Source organism: Strigops habroptila, chromosome 6 (assembly GCF_004027225.2).
Source record: "Strigops habroptila isolate Jane chromosome 6, bStrHab1.2.pri, whole genome shotgun sequence".
NCBI lineage: Eukaryota > Metazoa > Chordata > Aves > Psittaciformes > Psittacidae > Strigops > Strigops habroptila.
The window spans coordinates 59,647,205-59,667,348 of NC_044282.2; the positions used below are offsets into that span (position 1 = coordinate 59,647,205).

The following is a 20,144-nucleotide window of genomic DNA, read 5'->3' on the forward strand; positions in this document are numbered from 1 at the left end:
CACAGCGTGATTTCTTTCCCCTTCTTAACATGTTATCCCAGAGGTGCTATCACCGTCACCGATGGGCTCAGCCTTGGCCAGCAGTGGGTTGGTTTTGGAGCCGGCTGCATTGGCTCTGTTGGACATGGGGGAAGATTCTGGAAGCTTCTCATAGAAGCCACCCCTGTAGCACCCCTGGTACCAAAACCTTGCCATGCAAACCCAACACACCTTTAAAGGTCCCTTCCAACGCAAACCACACTGTGATTCTATGGTGTATACTTGTGTGGGGAATGAAAGCGTGCAGGATGTATTTGAGGGCATAAAGCCTGCTTGGATTATATGAGATGACTGTAAAGGGTAGGGAGAGCCTAGCCTGGTACAACCTAGTTTTAACTGCCTGCTGGGAGTAACCTCCTGGGCAAACACAACCACACTTGGGTTTTGCCTTGAAGGGAACTGGGTGATTCATTTCAGTGTGTAAAATGTCAAAGATGGGGAGTAACAGGGACTGCAGCACAGCAGGACAGGTCTGAAATTAACTATAGGATACAGTTTGGAAGGTACAGGTCACCTGAGAGCAGGTCATAGAGCCAGTGATCTCACTGTGCAGCACCCGCCAAGCTTGGTTTGCAGAACAAGCTCTCGGCACGCATCCAAGAGAGCAGTTACCCCATACCCTTTGGCTTTCTTCAGCATGCCCTGGGGCATGCCGTGAAGATACATGTGGGAAAAACCTTTCATAGGAGCAAAACAGAAGGGCAGGCGACCCAGCAGTGTTGCAATGGGCATGTTGCAACAGGGATGTCCCACCCCACCATCTCCTTCTGCTTGGGTTGTATTTTCCTTTCCCACCTCATCTCCAGCCTTGCCATGGCCTTCACCAGCACGCAGCTTCTCTCATGTGAGTCATTTCTCCAGTATGAACAGTGATGGTACGAGGGGTGGAAGAGGAAAAGCCATGCCCTGACCTCCATCTCGCAGCCACTGAGCACCCCTGGAGATTTCATAGAATCACAGAATGATTTGGATTGAAAGGGACCTTAAAGCTCATCCAGTTCCAACCCCCTGCCATGAGCAGGGACACCTTCCATCAGAGCAGGTTGCTCCAAGCCCCATCCAACCTGGCCTTGAACACTGCTAGCGACGGGGCAGCCACAGCTTCTATCTTATTGGAGCCAGAAAGCTGCATTCCTGGGCTGCCTGTCCTGCGATCCTCTCCCTGCAGAACAAGCAGTGCTTCTGTTTCCCTCATAAACCCATCAAAAAATATAACCATTCTGACAGGCTGGAGAAGCAAAACCCACATAAACAAGCTGACACAGAGACTGGAGAGGGGAAACGGGTACTCTGTACTCATAAATTAACCCACTCTTGGTTTCATGGCAACTTTACAACTGAACCTGTTGCTGTGATTTTAGCATAGTTCAGTCCAGGCTGCATAAGCCTCTCACAGACATTTTCCAGGCATAGCTTAAGGACTCACAGACTATTCCTTTAAGGTCATTTGGGTGTAAATGCCTCTTTTCTGAAGCGCACAGATTGGGGAAGCCCAGTTAACTCAAGGCCGTACTGTCTTTAGGCTGCAAATCTTGGGGAAACCCACCCTCTCCTCCACACTTGTATGTCTGCAGCATCCAAATCAGGGGGTTTGCCCCAAACAGGAGCCCAGGAACTGGGAAGTCGGCAGCAGCACTTTTATTTTTCCTCCCATTTCCTTAATTTTTATCTCCATTGGGGTCAGTTGGGGGTAGCATGAGAACAGCTCTCTGGACTAGGCTTTTTTTGTATCTGACGGCACTGTCCTAACAGTCCTAGCTGGAAACCATGAGCTCTGACAATCACTGCCCACCACAGCACAGAGCCCTCCTTGGCCTCTGCTGCCTTGTGAGCTCCTTGGCTCAGAATCACAGCATGGTTGGGGTAGGAGGGGACCTCTGGACATCATCTGGTTCAATCCCCTGCTCAGGCAGGGCCACCCAGAGCCGGTTGCCCAGGACCACGTCCAGATGGCTGTTGAATATCCCCAAGGATGGAGACTCTATCACCTCTTTGAGCAACTTGTGTCTATGCTTGGTCACCCCCACAGTAAAAAAGTGTTTCCTGATGGCCAGAGGAATCTGCTGTGTTTCAGTTTGTGCCTATGGTCCTGTCTTTCCTACTTTGAAGGTAGAATCTCCATCACTGAGAGAAATCTCCATTCATGAATCCCCACCAATGTGACCTCCATCCTTGGACATCTCCAAACCCCATTCAGACACGGTCCTGGGCAACCACTCCTGGGTGGCCCTGCTTGAGCAGGGGGGTTGTCCCAGGCCACCTCCGGGGGTCCTTTCCCACACCAACCACCCTGCAATGACTTTACATCCCTCTCCCGGTGTCTCCCCAGGAGTTGCCCCCTCCAGCTCTGCAGCTCCGCAGCCAACACCGGGGGTGACCGGGCGTGGGCGCTCCTGGTAGTTTGAGCCTCGGGTTATCCTGGTCGGGCTGCTTGGGCTGGGGGCTCGGCTGTGCTCGGCTGTGGCTTGGCTGGGGACTCGGCTGGGGGCTCGGCTCGGCTGGAGCTCGCTGGGGGCTCGGCTCAGCCCGTCTCGTCTCGGCCTGCGGGGCCACCCCGGCGCGGGTCGCGCATGCGCTGGGTTGGCCGGTGGCGGCGGCGCTGCCGGAGGCGGCGGCCGCTGGAGTTGTTGTCGGCGGCGGGAGAGCGCGGCGGTGAGTGCGTGAGTGAGTGTGCGAGTGCGGGCACAGCCGCCGCCCCCCCCCCCGCCGGCAGCTCCTCTCCCCGGGGACACCCCGCCGAGCGCCCCTGCGGGACCCGGCGCGGCTCTTTCGATCCCCCGGTGAGCTCCGCGCGGGTACCGCACCGCATCCCCGCCGCGGCGGGAGCATCCTTTCCTGCGGGGAGCGGGTCACGCAGGGGCCGGTGCATGGGGAACACCCCCAGGGCGGGGGGCGGACCACGCGTAGACTTTGAGGTGCGGGGGGGATGCGCGATCTCCCTGCGCACACAGCCCGCACACAACCGGGGTCCGTGGGGCCGGAGTCGGGTAAGAGCATCCGGAGGGGAGGAGTGTTTGGGGACAAACTGCCTATTGCCGTCAGTTCCCTGCAGGCCGCCGTGACCTGCATCTCCAGGTCTTCCCAAAGGAGAGAGGTGGGCAGTGGCTGTTTGTTTTTCATGGCCGTGAGTGGATTTTCCTTGCGTGACTTTGACCCCTGGGATGTTGTGGAGGCCGTGGCAAGGAGACACATAGTTTAGCCATGAGCTGGGTGAAGAACTAGCTCCTGCTGTTTGCTTTGGAGCTGCTACCTGCCCGTTCCGCTTGACATGCCCCAGCTCATGTCTCAAAAGGGTCAGTGAAGGGCTGTTCCTGCTTACCTTCTCCAAGACATTTTGGGGGTCGTTGGTCATGTTCCCTCTTTATCCTATCTGGATTTTTTCTGGGCTGGAAGCACCATGAGCATCGTACTTGTTTTGGGTGGAAAAAAAATGTCAACAGTCTTGAACTGTTCTGGCTTTCAATGACAACTATATGTGTATATATATATAAGTTTGGGTAAATGGTCATTAGTTCAGTGTCAAACTGACTCATGTCCGACATGAGCAGCATTGGTTACAGAGCTTTCCAGTAGCTGTGCTGAGCTGGGAAGTGCCATGGATCTGCTGGCACTGCGTATGCAGGAGCGATGGTCCTGTACCCAGTCCTTATTTGATAACTGTGGAGCTCCAGTGGTTCATCTCCGTCTGCTTTGGCCAGAGCACAGGGCTTTTTACTGAGCCATAGACTGAGATGAGATCTTAGGCAGAAGTTGTTCCCTGTGAGGGTGGTGAGGCCCTGGCACAGGTTGCCCAGAGAAGCTGTGGCTGCCCCATCCCTGGCAGTGTTCAAGGCCAGGTTGGACACAGGGGCTTGGAGCAACCTGCTCTAGTGGAAGGTGCCCCTGCCCGTGGCAGGGGTTGGAACTAGATGAGCTTTAAGGTCCCTGCCAACCCAACCATTCTGTGATTCTCTGAGATGTGTGTTGCCAGATGCTGTGGGATCATCGCGTCAGAGCTGGGAAATGCCCTAGTATGCTTTAGGTATGGTTAGTTGGGGGATTGCCAGCCACAGGGGATTCACAGGGGGTTTGAATGAAGGGGGCTGTGATGCTGCCCTGATCATTGAAAAAGGGTGAAGCCATGAAAAGGGCATGAAGAAGGATGGAGCACGTATGCAGTGCTCTGCTGGAGTGAAATCCAGCAGGTCTGAAGTCTGTTTTTGCTCTCTGCTGTGGCAGGGAGGGGACGCGCAGCAATGAATTATACTGGCAGACCGTGCTCCTGTGCCTTCACGTTGGGGAGCAGGGGAGGTGTGATACATGCAAACAATTCCTAGAAACCCGTGGGCTCATTGGGCCAAACCACAAGCCGTTATACATTTCCTCCCACTCAGCCTGCAAAGGTGTGGGTTAACAGCCCCGCGCGCTGCAGGATTCTCTGTTTTCAGGGCATCATCGCTTTGGTTTATTTACACTGAAGCCTCTGGCCGAGGCTTGCATCCCTCCGGATGCAGGGAGGGATGGCCGGTGCGAGTGACGTGCCAGCAGTACGGCAGAGGCTGAGGACATCATTGGGTCATGTGCGTGCACTTGCAGCTACTTGCATGTCTTGAGTCATGCACCATCTTAATTTTTAGCTGCCAGTGTACATGACAACCCTGCTTCTGGGGTCAGTTCAGTGGCCCTTTAATCGCAGCATCCATTTACGCTGAAGAAATTCTTCCAGAGGAATAAATTCCCAGGAAGGCTCCTGGCATCTGAGCATTTGGCCTGCAGCTGTATGTATGTATATCCTCCATCCTTCAGGCACAGGCAGTAGGACGTGGAAGCTTGCTTCCAGTTGCTTTTATTTTACCCCCTAGCAAATCAAGTAGGGATGTAAGCATGTGGATGCAGCTTAGCCTGCATCCCTTCTTTTGGGGGGGACTCTGCCCTCCGGTCCCTGCTGGCCCTTTGGGGCTTCATAGCCTGCTGGAAGGGCAGCATGCTGCCATTGCAAACCTAGAAGCTCGCTGGGAGAGGCTATGGGGTTAAATAGGAGGAGATCCAGGATGGGGACAAAGACTTGTAGCTGTCAGCTCCAGGGGGTTGGCAGGGAGCTGTGGTCTCTCCCAGGGAGCTTGCTCTCTGCCTGCAGCGCCAGCAGTGGTGTGCATGATTTATATACATTTTTTTCTAATGACCGAAGCTCTAAAATCCACAACCTTAAGACAATGTTTTTGTACAAGAGGCTTTTGTGGACGACAGCAAAGCTAAGAGCGGCCTCAGCCTCTAGCCTCTGGGAGATCTTCTGGCAACAAAGGGGCCCCCAAACGGCACACAGCCAGTTTGGTTTGGTTGCTTTGCCTCCAGCAGATGGGTCCTGGGATGTCCCATCTGCAGATAGATCTGAGCAGGGAGGGATTTGCTGGCTTGTTGAGCTCTCCCTGTGCTCTCAGGATTCCTGTCTCTAGCAGATCTGCACTGAAAGAATATTTGTCCCATCAGCTGGTGCTGGTCCTGTGGCTTCAGGAAAGGCTCATGGCAGTGACATCTTATGTAGGCAAATTGACTGCAGAAATGCTGTGCTTGCAGGGTGTGCGCGCAGCTATTCAGCATGGAAGGGAAGGATAACATATCCCAGAGACCTTGCAAGAGGAAATTTAGGAGGTGAAGTGGGATGCAGCTGCAACAAATCACAGAATCACAGAGTGGCTTGTGTTGGAAGGGACCTTAAAGCTCATCCACTTCCAACCCCTGCCAAGGGCAGGGACACCTTCCACTAGAGCAGGTTGCTCCAAGCCCCGTCCAACTTGGCCTTGAACACTGCCAGGGATGGGGCAGCCACAGCTTCTCTGGGCAACCTGTGCCAGGGCCTCACCACCCTCACAGGGAAGAACTTCTGCCTAAGAGCTCATCTCAATCTACCCTTTTTTATTTCAAAGCCATTCCCCTATGTCCTATCCAGGCTCCTTTTTCAGTCAATGGTGGAGGGAGGGAAGGAAGAAAAAAAAAACCCAGGCACTTCTCTGGCACAAATCCAGCTTTGGCATCTGAAATGAGGCAGTCATCCCACTTTGTCGGTGGTCCCTGCATGACTGAATACAGCAGGCAGGGACCGGTGTGGGACTGTCTCCTGGGCTTGTTCAGTTACGTGTACTCAAGGCCTGTAAATGTGGGTGCTCCAGCCAGGGATCTCACACGCACCTGAAATCAAGCCCCAAAGCACTGGGGGCTGTGTTAGTTGTGTGTGGGAAAAGAAAGTGGTGAGCCTATCTGGGACATGCAGACAGCAAAGGTTTAGTGAGATCAGGGAGAAAAGCTGCGAAGTATTACCCCGATCTTGAGCAAGTTTTGATATGGGAGGGATGGATTTGCCAGAGGAGGTAATTCTCAGCCAGGGTCTATGGATAGAAATAACAAGTATTAACATTTTTGCATCTGCCTGGTGCTGCAGATGCATTTCTTTTTTCACCCATTGAGTGTATTGGCTATGTCACCAGTAGCATCACCAAACTTTAACACTGGTTAGGCATAAAGAAACTGCAGCTGTGTTTATGGCAGGATATCAGCAATGTGCTGTGGTGACCCGCACTGTTCCCCAGCATGGATAGGGAGTTTGCACAGTCCAGGAGTTGTTCCTAGCAGGCAGTTTGCATGTGGCCACCCATTTCAAGGGTAGAGGAACACCCTTGGGAGTGACCAAGCCAGGCTGACTGATCTCAGAACTGAGGGCTCAGCACTGTGAAAATCAGACCCCTGCATGTGATGCCTGGCTCGAGGTTTAGGCTCTCTCAATAAAGCCAGCAGCCTCATCAAGCCTTTGGTTTCCTAACTTTGGCTTTCCACTACGCTTCTTTCCTCCCACAAACACCACAGGACCTCAGGGGCTCCTCCTCCTTCTTGGGATGCCGTGGACCCCCTCAGCTTTGCTGCAGGGACACAGTGCTTGTCAGCAGCTTTGTTTTGCTCTGTCCCCTTGGAGCACAGCGTTCATTGTGCCGGCTCCGCTGCTCTCATCCCCTGGACCAGTCCCAACGCGCAGGCAACGCCGAGCCCATGTCAAGAGGCACTTGCTGCTCAGCACGGCTGAGCTGGCTGCTGGCCTGGCTTGCTTCCAGGCCAGAAATCGCAGGGGAGATGACACTGCCATGGCTTCCGTGGGGGATCCTGCCATCTCCTGCCAGCTTCAATGGCTCATCTCCCAGCATCACGAGACGTCCGTTTCCTGATTAATACATGCTTGGACAAACCCTGCTTCGGCTACGCGCTGTGCATGTGTCTATGTGTATACAGAAAGGTAGAGTTTGAGCCATTTTCTATTATTTGAAATTTTCCAAAGTTACTTTGGCCCTTTTTCTTAACAGATGAGGCTGTTTTCAGGCCTGCCCTTCAATGTCCTCAGTAAATCACATCACCTTTTACCTTCCAGAGCATTGTCACCTGTGCAGGTCCCTGCTGGACAAGTGCTTGTAATGCACCCCTTGGGCTGATGTAGATATAACTGGGTATTTAAGTGTGTCAAGGGAAATAAAACACTCTGTGCAAGGCACTGTTCAGCAGTCCCAGCACTGCCTGGTGCATTACAGCGGTGTGTTAAGAGCACAATATCCAGTTCTTATGAGGCAGATGAGGATTGGTATCCACATTTAATAGACGGGGAGGTGTAAGCCCAATTTACATAAGTCCCGAGCACCTGACCCCTCTCTAGTTGTGGGGATTTCCACTTCTTCAATGCTGGAGTGTAGCTAAGTCAGTCCTTCATACCCTGCTGCCTGCTTGGGCAGGGCTTGTCCCTGGCACAGACCATCGAATGCCACCTCTTCCAGCTTCTGACCTCTGTGACACCCATGTAAATCCCAGTAACACCCTGCAGAGGGGATCTGAGCGCTGTGTGCATCTGTTGCAGTTAGGAGGAAGGGTAGCATCTAAACCCGTGGCGGGAGAAGGAAGCAGGTAGTATGAAGACTACACAGGAATTGCTTCTTGAGCTGGTCCATGGTCTCTTAGTTTCCCATCTCTGGTGGAGCCTTTTCAAAACACCAGGCAGAATGGGTGGAGGAGCTGGCACTGTGCTCCCAAGCTGGTCTCTCAAAGTTTTCCCTGAGCCTTCCTGCAGTGGTTTAGTTATAGAAGGGGACGTTTGAGCTCAGGGAGGACCAGCCTGCTGGCAGCAGGCTTTGGGATGGGGCTTACTGCATCACTGCATCTGAGCTGGGTGCAGCCTTGGTGCAGCCTCGGTGCAGCCTCGGTGCAGCCTCTCCCAGCCCAGGAGATGCGAGCTGAACTGCCCTCTATCATCCTGCAACACCAAAGTTGGCCCCATGTAGGAAGGGGTCAGAATAAAACACCAGGCTTCAAAATGACCTGGAATCCCTCCAGGGACTTTTGCTCAACTCCCAGGAATTAATCACCTGCAGCTCTCAAACCCACTCTCTTGCCCACTGCTGCACCATCACTACTGTTATTTTCATCCTGTCCACAACCACTGGTTTTTTTTTTCTGTGGTAAATGCAATGCATTTATTAAAGACTTCCCCACAGCTGAATTCCACAGTCCTCTCAGCTTTGTTTACCAGGAATTATTGCCTTTCTGGAAGCCTGTGTCAAACACTGATGCCTGAAGACTAGTCTGCAAGCAAATACATCACATTGGTACAGCTTCAGTCCCAGACAGTTAATGCTGAGGCCAGCCCGGTGGGAAAATCAGCCGTCCTCTGTAGGAAATATTCTCATTCAACCCCCTCCATCAGACTGTGACCAAAAAGCAAAAGAGCTGGGAAAAAGCTCGGGTTTCCAATTACTCTCTTCAAAAGGGAGAGGAAAAATTGGAACAGGATCGTTCTCCTCCTGTGCCACGGTTCGTATTGTGACTGTAATGATCCAGCCTGGCCATCATCCACTCCCTCCTCCTTGCCTCGCAGCTCCCTCCCCGAACAAACGATACTTGGTTGCTGTTAATTGGGAGCAGCCAAAATAACTGAATCCCCCGGAGATGGGGGGTGAGGACAGAATCTCAACGAGACGCCCTGCCGATGAATGTGGCTTTCAGCCGCTCCTACGCCCCTGTGAAGGGAAAAGAATAGGGGCTCTGTGAAAGTGAAACAGCCAGTGCTGACCTTGGGTTTCTGGGTTGGGGGTTTTTTTCCCTTTCTTTCGTTCTCTTTTCTAACGTTAATTGCTCGTAGCTTTGTCCATCACATGATCGCTGGAAATTGCCAACTTGTTCTCACTCGTTATTGTCACCAGTCTGGTTTGAAATAAGCACTCTACCAGGTTCGTGATTCAGTGCTGTTTATCCGAGTGTCAGATGTGTTTCTTGTGATTTTGGACTATTGTTTGGAATATCTCTGACTCTCCCTCGGTCTGTTAAAAACTGGCATTTGCCAGCTATGAAAGCCAGCCTGGGAGAATCTCTCCTGCCTGCTGCTGTCAGAGAGACCTCTCCCTAGCCCTGCTCAGGGGCGATGCTCCCTGTATACACTGAGCTCTTGGGATGAGAGATCGTGGCAAAATCCTGGCGCTAGCGCACACCATACAAGCTGGAGCCAGCCCGTGCCTGGTACAAGCTGCCTACCTCTCTTGTATCCTTGTCAGCATGCAGAGCAGGCAGGTCATGGGTGGTGGAAGGGGCCTATGTGCCCCTCACATTGGCATGCATCCGCTGGGATGAACTGGGACAAAGATTCAGCACTGAGCCCCCTTCAGTGGGCCCAAATCCTTGAACCATGCTTAGTTAACAAGAAGCTGGGAGATAGTGAATGGGGGTCCAATCCCTTTTCTTTGGCTTATATCAGAGCAAATGCTGGGAGAGGTGTGAAACACATGATGGCAGGTTAACAGACAGGGCAGAGGAGCTTAGACACAGAAAGCACTTCAGAGTCTGTACTCACACTTCTGCATAGGGCAAAACCTGTGTGTAAGGCCTGCAGATCGTCAGCTGGAGAATGTAGATGTCTTGATGCAGTGAAGGAGATGCAGTCAGCATGGGAAGGGAGCTCTTGTGTGCACATCTTGACTAGGAAATCAAACACTGTCTTAGTACAGATAGATGTCCATAAAATCTCCCTCTCCTTCCCACCCCAACGTGCTCAGCCTCCAGCCAGTTTCTGGTAGATCTTAGAATCATAGAATCACAGAATGGTTCGGGTTGGAAGGGACCTTAAAGCTCACCTAGTTCCAATCCCCTGCCATGGGCAGGGACACTTTCCACTGGACCGGGTTGCTCAAAGCCCTGGCCTTGAACACTGCCAGGGATGGGGCACAACACCAACCTTCCCCAGCAAGGATGCTGTCTTCAGTTTTACCCATGTGTCAAACTGAAATACTATTTGCAGTGCCCGTTTTGCTTTCTCTAGCTAAGGCAGCTCCATCAAACTCAGCAGCTGGCAAACAAGGAAAAAAAACCAAACCAAAACCAGCCCTGAGAGATGCTGAGGGAGAAACCCTGGAAAGCGCAGGGAGAGAGAAAATTGGCTGGAAAATGTAACTTGATTATGAGAATTCGTGTCTGCTAGAATATGGAAGCAATGTGAAAATATTTTGTCTGTCATCAGAGGCTTTGGGTTGCGAGAGGAAGTGGGACTTGCAACCTGGTTCAGCGTCTGCTCTGACTTTGCCCTTTTTGCTGTCTCGCCAGCCTAGCTTGGGTCTCCCATCATGTGCCCATGCAAACTATTCCTCTGTCGCACCTCTGGCAGCATCTGGTACCTGATGCAACAGAAGAAAAATACAGTGTTTCTCACACTTAGGCAAAATACTTTCATTTACTTATTTTTGGCCATCTCCATCCACTGCAGCTCTGGTTGGGTGCATATAAGCTTAGGAGTCAGGCCCCATTCATGCAAACATGTATGTGTTGGATGCACCGGAGTAACCACAGCCCTACAGAGTCTGGTGGAGCTCCATCAGCATCAATTTTGGTTCAAGCATGGACATCTGTGTGATAAGTTCTCTGTTTTGTGTGGCATAAGCACCAGCAGGGAAGAGAACTGTCTAGGGTGGAAGGGAAATGGAGGGTATTGGGAGTTAATTCAGTGCTGTGAGGTAGTCTCCAGACATCAGGATCCTGCTGTGCCCTGAGTCTGAACCTTTCAGTCAAAGCTTAGCAACTCCGGAGGTTGCCAAGGAGCAGAGCAGAGGAGTGCCCAGCACTGGGGTTTGGCTGCTCTGAGCATCCAGGCACATCTCATCACAGCCCCTCAGCATGGCCCCATGGGTGCTCCCAAGGCTTCGATGCTATACCCAAACTGCAGCCAGCTGTGATAGGGAGCCTCTTGTTTCTCCAGCACCTCCTATTCCAGCCACTTCTTACACCTGTAGGGGATGAGGGCTGCAGGTTTGGGACTGTGGACTTCTCCCCTTCTCCCTCTGCCGAACTCACTGTAGCAGCCCCATGTGCAAGCCGTGTGGCAGGGAAGCCGAGCTTATTTGCCACCTCCATGATTTAGTTGGGACCCTCTTCAGTCAGGTGCAGAAAACCAGGTTATTCCATAGACAAATAATTACACCCCAGTTATGTCCTTGATTAATTTGTTCGGGGAAAGGGGTGAAAAATCCCTTCTGCAAATCATCAGGTGCTTTCTTGACATCTAACTGCTTCTTGTACCCCCTTACTGGCAGCACCTGGCTACTTCTGAAGATGCTCCAAGCTGAGTGCCCAAGGAAGAAGGGCACTGCAGGGACAGGCCTGTGCCATCCTTCTCCACTCTGAGTTTAGGTCTGCGAGTTTAGAAAAACCCCTTTCCCTTAGAGCAGGAGCAGCATCTTGATGGCACCGTGGCTCATCCCACCCAGGAGGGGCAGCACGCTCTTCTCCCCAGTCCATCTCTGTTAACATTTCTTCTTTCTCCCCTCCCTGCAGGGCACGAAGACAACGTTCCCCAGATCCGGGCTCAAAGCCGCAGCACGCCGCGAGATGACAGCCATCCTGGAGCGGATCAGCACGCTGTCCCTCAGCGGGCAGCACCTCAGCCGTCTCCCCAGGCTGCTGGAGGATGGCTTCCCCAAGATGCCTTGCACAGTCAAAGAGTGCGAGGTGCCGCAGCTCTTTCGTGAGCCGTACATCCACACCGGGTACCGTCCCACCGGCCAGGACTGGCGGTACTACTTCCTTAGCCTCTTCCAGAAGCACAACGAGGTGGTCAACGTGTGGACTCACCTCCTGGCAGCGCTGGCTGTGCTGCTGAGATTCAAGACGTTTGTGGAGGCTGAGCAGTTGCCCGTGGATGCGTGGTCCTTGCCTTTGCTCATCTTTGTCCTCTCCTCTGTCACTTACCTGACCTGCAGCCTCTTGGCCCACCTACTGCAGTCCAAATCGGAGCTGTACCACTACACCTTCTACTTCATGGACTATGTTGGAGTCAGCATCTACCAGTATGGTAGTGCCTTGGCTCATTTCTACTACAGCTCTGACCAAGCCTGGTATGACAAGTTCTGGCTTTTCTTCCTGCCAGCAGCTGCTTTCTGTGGCTGGCTGTCTTGTGCCGGCTGCTGCTATGCGAAGTACCGGTACCGACGGCCTTACCCCATCATGAGGAAGATGTGCCAGGTGATCCCAGCCGGGCTGGCGTTCATCTTGGATATCAGTCCTGTTGCTCACCGGGTGGTTGTATGTCACCTGCGGGGCTGTGAGGAAGATGCTGCTTGGTACCACACGTACCAGATACTGTTTTTCCTTATCAGTGCTTATTTCTTCTCCTGCCCGGTCCCTGAGAAGTACTTCCCTGGCTCCTGCGATATCGTTGGCCATGCTCACCAGATCTTCCACACCTTCCTGGCAGTCTGCACCCTATCACAGCTTGAGGCCATTCTTTTGGATTACAAGAACAGGCAGGAGATTTTCCTGAAGAGACACGGGCCTTTCTCTGTTTATCTCTCCTGCATTTCTTTTTTTGGCCTGGTGGCTTGTAGTGCCATCACAGCTTACATCCTGCGATGCAGGATCAAGGCCATCCTGGCTAAAAAGGACTCCTGAGAGTCATGAACATGATGGGCATGACATCACCAGGGGGGTGAAAATCAAGGGGCATAACATATTAGGGACATAACTGTCTTATTTGCCTAACACACTGTGACTAACCAGGACCTTGGACTTGGGTGGAGGGCTGGAGACTTCATGCTATATGCGTTTTCACAGCAGGGACTGCCTTTTGCCATTCAGGGGGACATGGATGGGTTTTAAGCCAGAACACTTAACCAAGGATGCTGAAATAGGCAGAGGTTTCTTGTTCGTTCTGGTAAACCTGTGGGTGATATGTTGCTGAGTACCAGGGAGGGTAGCCTGAAGGCTGTGAGACTGTAGAAGGGTCTGCCAGGGCTCACAACACAGCAGAGAATGCACCATGAGGACCACAGCTGGATGTGATGACCTCTCTGGGTTTTGCCATCTCTGCTATCTGTTGGGGACCTGTTACTATCAAGGGCAGTAGCAAGGTTTCAGAAGGAGTCTACATTTCTAGGGTTTGGTTGCAAGGGCATGTGTGGCACAGTGGCTGGTATAATCCTTTTCCTGCTCCACCTGGGCTAAGCCAGGTTCTCTCTACGGTCCCCTTGTCAAGTATCTCAACACCAGGTTGCTGAGGTGGCTTGGGCAAAGCATGTTTGGAGACTTAGGCCTGACCTGGAGTCCTCTAGAATGAACTGGAACTCGAGCACTATGTCTGCCAGTGACTGGTGTAGATGTTAGGTCAGCTCCATCTTTTCTTTCTGTACGACTGCACCATCTTCGGCAGAGCTGCTAATCCAAACCAAGGAGTCAGGCAATCCCAAGGATCACTAACAGGAGATGGGGTCTTTCTCAGCAGTTTGAATTTGACCTAAGGTGGTGCCAATGCTGATGACTGTTTGGTAGCCTACAAGACAGGTCTTCAAAGGCTCCTCACTTCCATTTTAAATGCTTAGGTGCCTTGGAGGAGCTGGTCCTGGGTTGGGTTGGAGATGGTTTTGAGCCTTCCTCAGTAGCAGTGGCAGAGGTTGAGCCATCAATGTTCAGGGGCCCCAGGAGAGGACTTGCTTTTGATGCTGGGTACACCATTTTGGCTGCTTGTGTGACAGGTTCATGCATTCCTGCATAGCCTGTATCATCTGTCTAGGGAGTGTGACTGAGTTCCATGTCCATGCACTGTAGAGTAACTTGGGTGTGAGGTGTCCATTACAGGAAAGGATCTGGCCCCTGGGCCTCCAACAGCCCTACTGCGGTCATGGCCAAAAGGGTATGAAAGTGAAGTAGTCTTTATTCCCCTCCTAATGGTGCTTTCAGGACACCAAGCAGTCCTTGGTGCACCTTGTGGAAAAACTGACATTGAAGCTGCAGGGTTGCTTTTCTCTGACCAATGGGGTTGTGAATCTGGCACGTTTTTATCAGCACTAGGTGAAGATAGAACAGCCAAAGGCAGGAAAGGGTATCAACATTAGGGTTCTATAGAACTTTGGGAGGGGTTTGTCCTTGAGACTTAGTGATTCCTGCGTGGAGTAGCAAAGATAGTAGTCAGGGACACTTAATTTCCATGGGTCACTCCTGTCCAAGGTGCAGCATGGGTTAATTTACTGTGTCCTCCACTAGAGGAGTCCCTTCTATGCTTGTCTGGGGAGAATATCAGATATGGAGCCACACTGTTGCACTGAAGTTGGTAGCACTTGCAGGACAGGGTGCTTAGAGCCAATGCAGAGATACGGTCCCCTGCAGCCCAGACACCTGCTGTTGACCCACTGCTTGCTTTCTGTAGTAGGCCCTGGCATGGCTCCTCACACTATGCAAGAGCTGCAGGCTCAAATGCCTTGACATCTGGCAAATTCCCAACAGGTACAAATCTTTCCTACATCTAAGGAATCTATGGGATCTATTCCAGCCACATATTTGTCTCACTGAATCCCAAGGGCAGGCAAATGAATTGTGATTGCTGGTTCTGAGCAGGCAGTGTAGGGTTGGGGATACGATTTGTTGTGACGAGCACTGATTTCTGCACTTGATCTGGTTTTTTCAACTATTGAGATGTGTGTGTGTGTGTGTGTGTGCGCATGATTTATTACCCAGAAAGGCTTTGCCTTTGGCTTTTATACCTGCAAAGCCTCCTAGCTGGGTCAAGATTAGCCTGAAGGAAACAGTGCTATGCTGCTGGAGGAACAAGGTGGGCCAGACAACAGCGTCTCTGGAAACAGCTTTCTTAATAGGTGCTTTGCTGTGTCTTGTGTTTTGTGAACAAATTTGAAATTCATGGCCCTGTTGACAAATAAATTACAAAGGGGAAGGGAAGTAAGTTTTGAGTGCAGGAGAAGAAATCATAGGAAAGCCTTGAGGAGGTCATCTAGTCCACCCTTTCCCATCGCTCTAGGCCTCTGGGTTTACATCCAATCCAGATTAGAAATTAATGACTTCATTTCCTTTGTTGTATTTTGCTAACAACAAATTTGCCTCAGGGGAGTGGCAAGTGGGGATGGTCCCCACTTACACCTCACCATAGCCCTTCCCATGCACAGCAGCTCATCTCAACACAAAGCAAGCTGATGCCGGGAAATGGACCAGTGGAAAACCAATCCTACCGAAAAAATGCCAGTAATTTTGTGCTGGTTTTAACTTTCAGCCAGCAAACTTGGACGACACTGCTGCCTACAGGGAAGGGCCGGAGTGGAGGCCAGCAGCAGCTCCTCCTTGCACAGCAGCTGCTTGCTCAACTAGCTTAGCTGCACTGGTGGACTGCTCCCTCCATGGTCTCCATGGCTTTGGTTGTGGGTCTCCTCCCAGTTTGGGGAAAGGCTTGAGTGGGAGCAGTGCTTTTTCTCACAGCCTGATTTGCATTGCTTTTATGGTCGGTAAAGCAGAATAAGCCACTGAGTGTGGACCTGGCTGGATGGTATCTATGGGCTCCTGTGCAGGAAGGGTAGTAAACCACAGGGGTTCAGAGTTCCTTTCTGGGCTAAAACTGAGAGGAATTGCTGCTAATAGCAAACCTGCTCTGCTGCTACCTAGAGTTATACAGGGGATAAAGAAAAGGGATCACGCAGGCATTTCGTTCTCTGAGGGTTTGAAAATAGGTGGTATGTCCTAGTCTTGTGAAAGCAGGGTGAAAACAGTAATGCTGCCTAGTTCAGGGTCACGGAGAGGAGGTGCCCACATGGCTCTTCTGAGGTGTTTCTGGTCATATGCCTTCTCCTCCCTGGTCCAGCAGAAGTGAAACTTCTTCTGGAGCAACTGTGTGACAGTGGTGGTGTTTTTACATATTCTCATGTTACCCCTCAGGTGAAGCCACTCATGTCCCTGTGTGGCCCTGCGCTCAGACCTGGAGCTGACCTCCTGGTTACTATGATGGGTTGATTGAGCAGGGAAACGCCATACAGATGATTGCTGCTGTGAGGATGCACCCTTGTGTCACAAGGGGCTCACCAACACTGGAGCTTCCTTCATCCCTGTCTCCATCCTCCTCCTCTTCCTCTGACCACCTTATTTCTTTCCCAAATCCCTGGACTTCATCTTTGTGCCTAAGGCACCGGGCTGCCTACCTGAGCAGACTCCACATGCCATGCAGTCTGCTGCACCTCAACTGGGCCAGGACTGAAAAGTGGCTGCTGATGCCCTCCTGAAAACCCTGCCATTGATCTAGGGGATACCAGGGCTGGGTCGGGAAAGAGTAGAAGTGCTGCTGTGATACATGCTCAGCGCAGCTTCTTGGGGCCTTCTCCTGGAGCTCACTGCTTGGAGCACGCCTCCTTCCATCCTGGCATTCCTCTAAGGAGGCATGGCTGGGAGGCGTGTACCAGTGGCGGGGTTTGGTGACGAGCTGACCACCAAAAGTTGAACACATCAAGATCCTGAAGGGACCGAGGTCCTAATCGTCTCCCCAAGAAACCTCTGGTCCTGAGACAGTATTTTTGCAGACCGTGCAACCTGGATCTGTAGAGGACAACTCCTGAAAATTCGTCCCAATGTGCCTTAAGCTATTCCTTTTTGGGATTCATCCTGAAGGAACCTGAGGTGCAGAGGCAGCCTCTTTGCTGTCTGCTAGTCTGTGGTTGCTCTTAGCAGCCAATATCCACTGGCAGGATTTGCTTGGTGCCCTCCAGAGCAGAAGGGGAGGATGGAGAGACGTGCCTTAACCTTGTATTTATGCCTAACAGTTTGTGTAAGAAGGCAAGGACAGGTTCCTCATGTGCCTTGCAATTTACATCTTTTACTGACATTATTTTTAAACACTGTTACTAAAGAGAAGTACAAAAGAGTTTGTATTTTTTCCCTGGGAAACAGGGAAGGGTACGAGTGTTATGTATTAACCATCCCCTTCCTAACTCCCATCTGCTGACTTTGTACTGTGTAAAACACTGACAATATTTTAAGCTTTGTACTGTACTGATCGTTATTTAAAAATCTTAGTGGGGAAAAAAAAAAAGAACCATCTGTAAAAGCAAAACGATTGGTGTGGTGTGAAATTCCCAAACGCACAACTACAAAAGGTCATGAGTCATTAGGAAGAAAAGTGGATAGTAATTAGAGAGTGGATATATTAGAGTGGATAATAATTAATAATGAACAATAGGGTGTGGTTTTATCTGTGCATCTCAAAGCACTTTCCAGGTTTCATAGTAACTATGTGATCTCATTCTCTTTTCACAAGGGAGGTACAGAATGGCTGCCCTGGCCCTGATTTGAGGGATTTAAGTTCATCATCCACAAAAGTACGTGGTTTTCCTTATTTTCTGTCAGATGTGAGTAGCTAGTGATTTGGTGGCCTGGCAGCTTTAGTGGCCAAGCTGTGAATTCACGTTCAAGCAAAACATTTCAGCGCATGCTTAAAATTAAGCCAAAGAGACAACCACTGATGGACAGAAGGATATCAACCAGTTAGACGTCAGCCTACGTGAAATAAGGCTAGAGCTTCTGTTCTTGCTGGTAGCTGTGCAGAATCACAGCATGGTTGAGTTTGGAAGAGATCTCTGGAGGTCATCTGGTCCATCCCCCCCTGCTCAAGCAATGACACCCAGAGCCGGTTGCCCAGATGGCTGTTGAAGATCCCCAAGGATGGAGAATCCATCACCTCTTTGGGCAACTTGTGCCAAATGCTTGGTCACCCTCACAATAAAAAAGTGTTTCCTGATGTTCAGAGGAACTTCCTGTGTTTCAGTGTGTGCCCATGGCCTCTGGTCCTGGCACTGGGCACCACTGAAAAGAGCCTGGCTCCCTTATCTTTGCACTGTCCCTTCAGGTATTTAGGTACATTGGTAAGATTTCCTCCAAGCCTTCACAGAATCATAGAATAGTCTGGGTTGAAAAGGACCTTAAAGATCATCCACCGGAGTGGAGTAGAGGGGTAGAATCTCCTCCGTCGACCTGCTGGTCACGCTGCTGGTGATGCAGCCCAGGACACGGTTGGTTTCTGGACTCAGGTGCACACTGATGGTTCATGTTGAGTTTCTCATCAACCAAAAGCCCAAGCCCTTCTCCTCAGGGCTGCTCTCAATCCATTCTCTGCCCAGCCTGTGTTTGTGCTTGGGATTGCCCCTGACCCAGGTGCAGGACCTTGCACTTGGCCTTGTTGAACTTCATGAGGTTCGCACAGACCCACCTCTCAAGCCCTGTTTTGTTGACTTTGTGATCCCTTTCTGTCACATCACGCTGGGTCCTCTGCTCATCAGCCTTGTCCATCACTCCATGACAGGGCTGCCGGTAACGCTCTCTCCCCTGTCATCACTAATTTAAACCCTCTTTACCAGGAGGATCATGTGTGACCAGGTACATACCACTCCCTCCAGGATATACCCTCGGTGTGAATTTCAGTGCTCTAAAAAAACCCACTTTTTTAACTTCTATTACCACCACACTGATATTTTTCATTATTACATCTTAATAAAACATCCAGACCAAGGCTTCTGTACTGCTGTGTTTTTACCCACCAGAGGGCGAGATATCTTCATCTGTAGCCGCGGAGAGGCCTCCATTGCCACGAAAGCACAGCCGGATAAAGACTTCCTTTTCCCTTTCGCGAGTAGACAGTAGGGATGTAGACAGACAGAGGCTAAAGAGACTTGTCTTAACCTTGGCAAGTCGGACTTGCCTGTACAGAAGTTGATGCCAACGATGCAGCTGAATCCAGACTTCCTGAGTTGCACTTCAACACCTTATTCCCCAATATTCCTCTCTCCTGCTTTACGGTCACTATTCTTAAGAAACTACCAGCTACTGCTGTGGCTTTTCTTAATCTTCCTTTCTTCATTCCCATCTCCCTTAAAACACTCAGGAAGAATGTACTTGGACCACAGCCGCCTGATCCTGTGCCTGCTCACACTCGGAGCCTAAGATCCTAATTCGTGACCCTGAATAAATCCCCCGGCCTTACTTCCCCTCTCATGCAAAGAGTGGGATAGCAGCACTCCTGTGCCATTGCAAGCTGTGCACAGGGGCACTCTGCCACACGGAGTTAAGAAGTTGCCATCACTCTCCTAGATGAGCTGTGGCCCACGGGGGCAAGTTTCCTTCTCTGAGGAAGGCCCTGGTCCTTGCTAAGTTCAGGAAACCTGCTGAACGGTGCCTGGCTATCACAGCAGGAGAAATCAGAGTGTGCTTCAGTCCCAGCACCTGCGGCTGAGTCAGCAGCCACATCAGCAGCCTGCTGTCTTTCAGATCTTTCAGCCCTGCTTGGCCTTCAATCTGTTATTTTCCTTTCTAAGCCCTTCAGACTCACTCTTTATCTCCTACTGGCTGGCTTTCTTCTCTCTCCCACACCATGCTTGGACAGACAGCCTGGCTGCACTTCTCTTTGCTTGGCTTCTGCTTACAAAACTCTCAGATCCTGCTGCCCTTGAATCGCAGCCTGGCCTGCTGTGTGTACCGCTGATAAAGAGACCAAGGGAGACACATACCAAACATTAATTCCTCTGTGCTGACTGACTTAGCTCTCTTTTATCTCTTTTATTTGGGAGTGATTTTTGCACAACCAACTTCCCCTTGATTTCCCCCTCCCACCTCCCCGCTGCTTCTTCTTGCTGCTTCCTTCAGAAAAATTGTGTTGAAAAGAGGAACTGCATCAGTGCTACATATTATAAAAGCCACAATTTGACAGCTGACATCCATGTTACACACACAATAAGCCAGCACCATCTCTTCTCCCGTTGCACTGTTTCGAGCACTGCAGGTACAGATCTGACCCTCCACAGTTGCTC

General features: G+C 51.2%; 1 protein-coding gene across 3 annotated transcripts; it reads left to right on the forward strand.

The window, feature by feature from the left end:
* The first annotated feature begins 2,644 nt into the window (after nt 1-2,644).
* PAQR8 (progestin and adipoQ receptor family member 8) lies at nt 2,645-18,850 on the forward strand. 3 transcript variants are annotated; one of them, XM_030490413.2, is made up of 2 exons: nt 2,645-2,691; nt 11,860-18,850. In XM_030490413.2, the coding sequence occupies exon 2, from the start codon at nt 11,914-11,916 to the stop codon at nt 12,970-12,972; it is 1,059 nt and encodes a 352-aa protein (XP_030346273.1). In that variant the 5' UTR covers nt 2,645-2,691; nt 11,860-11,913; the 3' UTR covers nt 12,973-18,850. The 3 variants fall into 3 exon arrangements, with proteins under 3 accessions (XP_030346273.1, XP_030346272.1, XP_030346274.1); XM_030490412.1 differs by having other exon boundaries at nt 2,662-2,819; XM_030490414.1 differs by lacking the exon at nt 2,645-2,691 and adding an exon at nt 3,010-3,026.
* The last annotated feature ends 1,294 nt before the right edge of the window (nt 18,851-20,144 follow it).